The 8895-nt window shown below is 39.3% G+C and overlaps 1 protein-coding gene across 1 annotated transcript in view; it reads left to right on the forward strand.

The window, feature by feature from the left end:
* The first annotated feature begins 2101 nt into the window (after nt 1-2101).
* Nucleotides 2102-8895, forward strand: part of LOC123986938 (cytochrome c1, heme protein, mitochondrial) — a 9144-nt gene continuing 2350 nt past the window's right edge. Inside the window, exons 1-6 of the mRNA XM_046075379.1 lie at nt 2102-2258; nt 6310-6500; nt 7300-7426; nt 7656-7813; nt 7910-8070; nt 8621-8721. Coding sequence (XP_045931335.1) covers nt 2178-2258; nt 6310-6500; nt 7300-7426; nt 7656-7813; nt 7910-8070; nt 8621-8721 — 819 coding nt within the window. The 5' untranslated portion in view covers nt 2102-2177. The remainder of the gene's footprint in view (nt 2259-6309; nt 6501-7299; nt 7427-7655; nt 7814-7909; nt 8071-8620; nt 8722-8895) is intronic.

Here is an 8895-nt window from a genome sequence, read left to right on the forward strand (position 1 = left end):
TTAAAACAATAGTCAGGTGCCCATATGCACATTTAAACAGTTTCTGCTTGCTCCTGTTCATACTGGTCATTTAAAGACCTCCATAAGATGGTTCCCATGTGAGTGATGGGGGGAAAATCCAAAAATAAATACCAACATTTACCTGGATGAAGTTAATATGAGGCTGCCTCTGTCAAAATTATACAAATTAAGGGAATATCTGCAGAATATCCTTTTTAGTATAAAATCCCTTATTTGTGTTAAATGTCCTCCACCTCAGCTCAGCAGGGGGAAACACACCCTTAAAAAAAAAGAATACTTAGAGCAGGAAGAGCATTACAATTAATTGCATTTCATCTCTCTAAATAAAATAAAGCAAAACAACTCAAAACATGACCAGACATGGACAGTCTTCACACACTAAGGTTTTTGACTGGTAGTTGAATAACATAAGATGTCACCTACAGTTATGTCCAATGTCTCATAATTTTTCTGCCATTTCAAATAATATAATAATATAATATCGAAAACGTAATGGAAAACAAGTAAAATGTTCTATTGGACTTTTTACTTGTTTGTGGAAACAAAGAAAGAGAAAGAAAGTATCCTCAACTATGGAGAAAAACAAATGAGAGAACATATTGAGTCTACCGGGAAAAGTGCATGTTGTCATCTCTTCAGTGGTTCAATAAAGTTTTCTCTTTCAAAAGCTATTTTGGGGTCATAGGCTGAATGTGCAGAAAGAACTGCCCTTATATCAGTGTTAAACATGAAGAAAGAGCCCTAACTGGCAAAACGATGGCTTTAATTAATGGGAATATATAAAAAGGCTTCTGACATAACATCATGAAACTGTTGAGCTACTCTCTGACAGCAAATCCTCAATGTCGGTCCAATGTTATGAAGAGTCATGAAGCAGCCACTGGATGGAGACTTCACCTCGCAATCCCATAACATCACTTCCACGTCTGATTCATAGCAAACAAATTGATTCCTTTTTGTAAAAAAAAAAAAATACAGGAATTTGAGAAAACAGCTGTGAGTCTATTCTATTCATTCATTTCATTTTTTTGTTTGTTTGTTTTTTTTTGTTTTTGTAATATGTTACAAAACACTGCGAAAATTGTTGTGTAAATCCAGGTTATGTAAAGTTAGCCAGAATCAGCTCGGCTATGTAGTTCCGGTTTATGGGTGAGGGCTACCTTCAAAACAAGAGCACATGACTGACACTGGGACAAAGGGGAAATCCATAACATGAAAAATAAAAACATACCACGCAAACTGTATATCATTCAAGATATTAATTTACCTAACTTGATTTAGTTTAACAGAGTAATAGTAACATTTGTGCCTTAAATTATCACAATTGTAAAAGGAAGGTAAAATTGTGGCTTATAGAAAACACTTTACTTTGAGTGATTGTATTGATCACAGTTTAGGTATTTATCATATTGGTTTGTTGGTAGAGTGACACCTGGACTGAACTCTTATCTATACTGTCTTAGACTTTATATCAAGGACTATGGTGGAAACAAATCTTGGACTTTAGTGTGTTATCATGTTGTTTCTTCAGTATGATTCATTGTCTCACTTTCTATTATTATCCTCATGTACATTCAATAAATTCTAGATATTTTTAACACATCTAATAACATTTTTACAAGCAAAAATTTAGAAACTATTATTCTAATCTGGTGAGCAACTCAGTACAATAGCCTTCACAATAGCCAAGTTACTTACTTGCATTATACATGTAAATTTACATTTATCGCTTTTATCCAAAGCAACTTACAATTGCTATATATGTCAGAGGTTGCACGCCTCTGGAGCAACTAGGGGTTAAGTGTCTTGCTCAAGGACACATTGGAGGATGGGTCACAGTGGGGGATTGAACCCCACCAGCAAATAATGCTAAACAAAATAAACGTAGCTTAGTTTCTAAATTTTATAATAAGTGTTGCAATGAGTGTACTTATATTCATTATGTGCACTATTGTTATGGTTTTTCATACAAACTAGATGTGATAGGGATAGTACTTCTGTTGGTTTTACTCTGACAGTTGTGACCGGGTGGTCCCGTGTACAATTCACTTCACACAGGCTTTTTATTTTGAAGGTTGAAACCGGAAGGATTCTGTGTGTGGCTCGACACTGGTCCGGGCAGGCAGCTCCTTTCAGCTGAGAGAACTGCAGAGAAGATGGCGGCGCTACGAGTTGTGGCGTTATCGGGGAGCGGTAGGGCTCTCCTGAGCACGCCGAAAACTATCAAGACCCCGATGGTAGGTCGATAGCTCAAGTAATATATTTACCACTCATGGCAGAGTGTGTTTATAATCAGATCTAACAGTTTAATACAAAAGCGCTGCACCGAGCTACTGTTAGCCTGGCTGCTGTGAGCGGGGTGAGACAAGGTCACTCGTGTTCCCATACATTTTTAGGATGTCGCCAACGACTGTGGCAATAGCTCCTCGGATATGTGTTCGTTCTTAATATATAGAGGTCGATATGATGTCAGTAACTGTTGTAACACACGCAACATATGTCTAAAACCTGGTTAGCCATCGCTATGTGCAGCGAGCTTGCCGGTTAGCTTACTCATGAAACCAACCGGCAGGTGGACAGGTTCAGTAAAATTAAACTCCTTTCTTAGTTAACGGTACAGAGATATGAGTCTACACGCCGGAGTGTGTGAGCGTAGTGTTTGTTATTGTTTCAGTCCGTATATGAGTGACGTTGCGTTCATATTTTTCACAAACACCAGGGGATAAAGTAGGTGAGCTAATCAGCTTGCTAACGAGTTAGCATTTCAAGGACTGTAAGGACTTCCGGTGAAGAAAGCTCTTTTTAGCCCTGTACCCTTCATCTGTTAGCTTACTGTCCTGAGACGTGTATGTGTGTGTGGACCTTTTTATATACAGTCTATGGTGTGGACGCTTAATGGGATTGAGGGAAACAACATGAAGCTATGTAAACTTAATACATGATGTCCTTATGTCATTTTCCAAGTAGCATTGGTTGTGAACTTGTGGCCTGGTTTAGGTACAAATAGAAACTGGTCAGCATTGATTATGTAGACTCCTGTTTGTCTAAGCTTGTTGAGGTTGTTTAAATTTGAACAAAAACTCCATGTACATAGATAACAGCAAATTGTCTACTACAGAAAAGTGGCTGATGGTATCGAATTCTTGTAGGGCTTCAATCAACTAAAGATATTCCTAGTCAACTAGTAGTCGTTACTTCAAGCCATTAGTGGAGTAGTTGTGGCACGTGTATGATGTTAATTTTATTATTTAAATATATGTTTTGGGTGCATCAGAAAATGGTTTGAGGTCGAGGGCTAAGAAGGAATGTTAAAGTAACACTGTGCTACATTACAGAGAAATAGAAACGAGTGTTGAAACATTAAAATATGAATATTACAAGGGGCAGGAAGCGAGCCACCTCTCAATGACAAGCCAGAATGATTCTGAATGTGTCAGAACAGCAAGTCAGGAGACCAAACATTTTCTTAATTTATTTCAGTACAGTAGACATCACGCAATTCTTCTTTCAACTTCACTAGAGCATATTCTCGGATTTAACAACACGATGGATGATGTATAACATTACTTACAAATTAACTCAATCCTCCTCTGCTCGATGGCTCTCCTGTCCCAGCCTGAACCCCCCGTGTCTTCGCCGTCCCCGGAATCAGATTTATGGTCTCAAACCAGATCGTCGGAACTGTCCTCCATCGGTCTTGGAGGCTGTGTTCAGTCTTGGTTCTTGATTACTGGGAGGCTGCTGAGCCCGGTTCCAAACACACCAACACCAACACTCCCCCGGTACTTGTAAGCCCCCAGTCCAGGCAGAGACAGCTAATAGGGCCACTAACTGAGCTAATCAGCTAATGGCAGAGCCTACTTTTAGCAGCAGTGCTATGGAAGTAATGCATCTTAATTCTTAATGCATCTTTCGTGTTACAAGAAAGGATTTCGAACCATCTTAATTTTGCAACACAGAAAACTCACAATAAGACCTTTATAAGATAGAATAAGATTATAACCTTTAAAAAGAGGTCTGAACATCAGGAGCTTTTTGTTTTCCAACTCTGAAACCAACTATAGGTGCTTTCACACTACCTTATTTTCCGGGATTATTATGCTAATATGCCAGTTCACCGCGCTGGATGACGGGTATGGAGCTGGAAAGGGGGGTCAGATTTGATCCTCCTCTGAGACAGGAATTTTGGCACTTGGTAGTAACAGAGGCGGAGCGATGTCTGTGAAGATCCATGGAATAGGTGTGACATTTCGATGCTGTTGTGTTACAAGTCAGGATCTTTATTTTTTCACAGTCTAACCAGGAAAGCCGGTTGCAGGATTATGCCGCAATATTTTGTTCAGTATTGCCACTTTCACACTGCCTTATTTTCCCGGATTATTACGCCAATATGCCGGCTCCCTGCGCTGTATATATGGTACGGAGCCAGAAAGGGGGGTCAGATTTGATCATCCTCTGAGCCTACAATGTTGGTGGTAACAAAGCCGGAACGTTGTCTGTGTGTAAAGCCACAGAACAAGTGTGGCATTTCAACGGTCTAAGCCAGATCGCTATGTGAAGCACACAGAAATGCGGCATATTGGCGGACATTCTTTCTGCGTTTATTGCAAGATCTTTGTGTGACAGCAGTTTCTGTCCACACTAATGCAGAGGAACCAGATGTGCCTTGCACATGAAGAGTGCCACTTAAGGAGATCTCCTTATGTGGCCTTTGTAAGGTTTCCTTGCCTGTGGCTGCTCTGAAGTTGACAGATCACTGCACCCTTGACACTCTGGTTCCTGGGACTGCATAGATTCATCTGAAATCCAATGAAAACATTGGTAATATTTCCATTGTAACTGTATGTACAGTATAAGTTGCTGATGGAAATAATCTGAAAGCCAATGTAAGTTTTTAATCTTGCTCTCATATAAACATTTAAAAAAGTGTTCAGGTGTGATACAAATACAGTGGCCCTTCCTGTGTATAAACAATCTGTGGCATGAAAGACGCATCTGCTTTCCATGGTTTCACTTATGTTTTTTTTTTTTCACCATAAAAATTGGACCAATTTTTCCTTTAATGTCTCAGCAAGCCACAGGTAAGTTGCAGCTGGCTCACATTTCACAAATATGGGAAGCTGCCTGGTTACAGAAGCGCTAGTGAAGGGCAGTTTCATAAGGACAACCTGCGTGCACACTAAAAGCAAGGGCATTATGATGAACTCCACTTTCTAATAAGAAAAACTGTGTCTGGAGGTAAATTATGACTTGACATGCGAATGTTGTTGGAGCAGCAATTAGAGATTCATGCTTTTCTGTCCTGAACATTACTGTTAAATTGATGGACACAGAGTTAAACATTTTTATAATACTAATAACAATCTTTTAACCTGTCATAAAATAAGCAGGTTGAAGATGTCACATCTTTGAAATCTTATATATACCAACCCAGATTCTAGGGGTTATCAAAGACTACAAGTCTACAAGATTAGGGCTGCTAACCTTTCAGTTATTAGTTTGTTCTTGGAAGTTTCAGAAAATGGTAAAATTGTGCATTAGTGTCCCAGAATCCAAGGTAATATTTTTAGATTACTGCTTGTTTTGTCCCTCCACTAACCCAGAATGGAAAAAACAGCAAATACTAACATTTTGGTTGCTAAACAGTGAATTTGTGTCATTTTTGACACAAATAAATCAACTAATAGATTCACCAACTAATGGTTTCAACCCTAATCTCATTCTTATAACAGAATGTTAATCGGATGTCTTATAATAATCACCTGTACATAGGGCTGGACAATAAAACAATAAGAATAATTTCCGCGATATAATTTTTTTTCAATAACAATATAATAAATATTCAATAAATGTTTGATTTTATTCACTTCATACACGAAAAAAGACTTAATTTTTTTAATTAAGATGTTTATTGGTGTTTGTTGAGGAAAAAGGACTGGAAAAAGCTTGTACTTAATTTTACTCATGCATATTTGTTGACAAAGATTTTATAATTGTTTTGAATTTTCTACCTTAGATTTGTAAAGTGATCCACATCAGGTGTTGCCCATGAAGAAGAGTTTAAACCACAATTAACCTTCAGGTTTCTTCAACTTTCACTCAGGAGCAAAAATCTTCAAACTTGAAAGAAATAACGATTTGATATTTATCGTGATAAATATCGATACGAAAACTTTTTATCGAGAACATTTTTGGCCATGTCGTCCAGCCCTACCTCTACATTATTGCACTGGTATAATTTTAAGAAAGTAACTTACTAGAGTCTTGTTGTGCTCTTGTTCTCTGTAGGCCAACATGTCCTTTGGCAGCCTGCCACGGAGCAAGAAGGTTGCCTTGACAACACTAGGTGTGGTCACAGCTGGTGGGGCGGGGCTCGCTCTGATGCTGCACCAGTCCGTTAAAGCCTCCGACCTGGAGCTTCACCCACCTCAATACCCCTGGAGCCACTCCGGACCTCTGTCTTCTTTAGACCATGCTAGGTGTGTGCACAATGGATAAGACTATGCCTTTGGTGTGAGAGACCCAGGTTCAATCCCTCACTGTGACCCATCCACCATTGTGTCCCTGAGCAAGACACTTAACCCCTAGTTGCTCCAGAGGCGTGCGACCTCTGAAATGCATTGCAATTGTAAGTCGCTTTGGATAAAAGCGTCAGCTAAAATGAATAAATGTAATGTAAATTCTCCAGAGTCTGCAATTATAATCACTGTGAGGAAATGAAAGTTAAACTAGTACTTCAAATGACAGAAGAAATTATTTCACTATTTTGTGACATTTAAAACTATGAAATCAGCTTGTATAGCCTTTCATTAACCTGATGGGCTGACAAGTTAGTTGCACAAAGGAAAAGATTTTACCCAAACAGACAAAAACAGCGCTCTCTTTTCATTTCACCTACATCAGTTTAAAGGTACCCTGTGGAGTTTTCACTTCTGGAGTTGTTATACACATACCTGTCAATGTTTTGACAAAATTCCACTGATCTACAATGTGCTAGCAAAGGCAGGGAAGAAGACTGCCAGCAGAGAAACATTGCTGGATTTAGCATACGTAAAACCTTAGCTTTGCTAATGCAAGGAAATTTGTTGGAGCTCAAGGATATACACAGAGCAGTTTGGTGAGTAACACTGATTGTAAACATAACTTTTGTTTACAAGAAAGCTCCACTGGGCACCTTTTTAAAGTAGTGCGTTATCTTTGCAAGTGTTTTACTGGACATTTTTCACCCTAAGTGTCTCTCCATGCTTTCTTTATCTCTCACTTTCTCCGCCCATGCAGTATTCGTCGTGGTTACCAGGTATATAAGCAGGTGTGTTCAGCCTGCCACAGTATGGAGTACCTGGCATTCAGAAACCTGGTGGGAGTGTCGCACACAGAGGCAGAGGTTAAGACCATTGCTGAAGAGGTAATGATGTGTCTGTGTGAGCATAGGTGTGATAAGGAGTTAGTCAAATTGAGCATATAACACTGGTTTTGTATTTTACTTTATAAATATTTTAAAAGACAGTCATAGGTTTAATTTATTTTTAGAATTAAACTGTTCTACCAACAGGTGATGAAACCCGGCTATATCTGGGGTTTATATTTTGAGGTTTTTGGCCATATTTTAAAGGTGTCTTGTGTGTTGTGTTCAGATTGAAGTAGTGGATGGTCCCGATGAGAGTGGAGAGATGTTCACCCGGCCAGGAAAGCTGTCGGACTACTTCCCAAAGCCTTATCCCAACCCTGAGGCAGCTCGTGCTGCCAACAACGGGGCCCTGCCTCCAGATCTCAGCTACATTGTCAATGCAAGGTAAATCCCGAATAACCTAAAACATATACAGTCTTCAAAGTCATGAAATTTGCATATTCTTGGTGTTCACTTGTTGTGTCCGCTTGCTTTCTTCAGACATGGAGGAGAAGACTACGTGTTCAGCCTGCTGACAGGATACTGTGAACCTCCAGCAGGAGTGTCGGTGAGAGAGGGACTGTACTACAACCCATACTTCCCTGGCCAGGCTATAGGCATGGCTCCGCCCATCTACAACGAGGTGCTGGAGTATGACGACGGTACGTAAAATGCAAAAAACAAAATCTGGTGTTTGTTTAAATGACTTGCCGTCAGACAGTTTAGTTTCTAGTTTGCCAAGATAGACTGATCTTGTGATTGTAACGATAGTAGCAGGAGAGTTGTGAATATCGCTGTCTTGAGCTGGTGTGCTGGTTCTGAGACCATCTCGTACTCCTCTGCATGTTAGCTTCACAGCAGCAGCAACTGTAGCAACAGAATGCAAACCCTTAACTTAGCTAATGTTAGTCACATTTCTTGATGTGTCGATGTTCCCTTTATATCATTGTATTTGTCATGGTGTTGGATTTCTCCACCATCGCATACCCGACCGTTAAATGGTTAATATGGTGTCGATTAGCCAAAAACAGACTTATATAAACTTAGTTAAATACAAATTAATATCAAATGCTAATTGTTTGTAAAAAATACTGTGAAGATTAGAAGATAGAAGATTTAACCATATTACCCCCACACACTGTGTCCAGGAGAGTGCATTACAGTTTGCTGTAGTAAAAATCGTTGTGCTGATAGTTGTATCTTTTGCCATAGGAACCCCTGCCACCATGAGCCAGGTTGCTAAAGACGTGTGTACTTTCTTGAGGTGGGCTGCCGAGCCGGAGCACGACCAACGTAAACGCATGGGATTGAAGGTGTGTTTCTCTACAAAAACCCTTTTTCATTTGAAAAGAAGCCAGTGTTTTCAGATGTTTAATGACAACACAATTAACCATGCAAGAAATATGCCCAAATTTAATATTGTCTAAAATGCTTGAAATCAGTAAATATATTAAGAAATAAATTATAAAATTTCATGTCTGATCAGA

The sequence above is a fragment of the Micropterus dolomieu genome, linkage group LG18 (assembly GCF_021292245.1).
Source record: "Micropterus dolomieu isolate WLL.071019.BEF.003 ecotype Adirondacks linkage group LG18, ASM2129224v1, whole genome shotgun sequence".
Taxonomy (NCBI): domain Eukaryota; kingdom Metazoa; phylum Chordata; class Actinopteri; order Centrarchiformes; family Centrarchidae; genus Micropterus; species Micropterus dolomieu.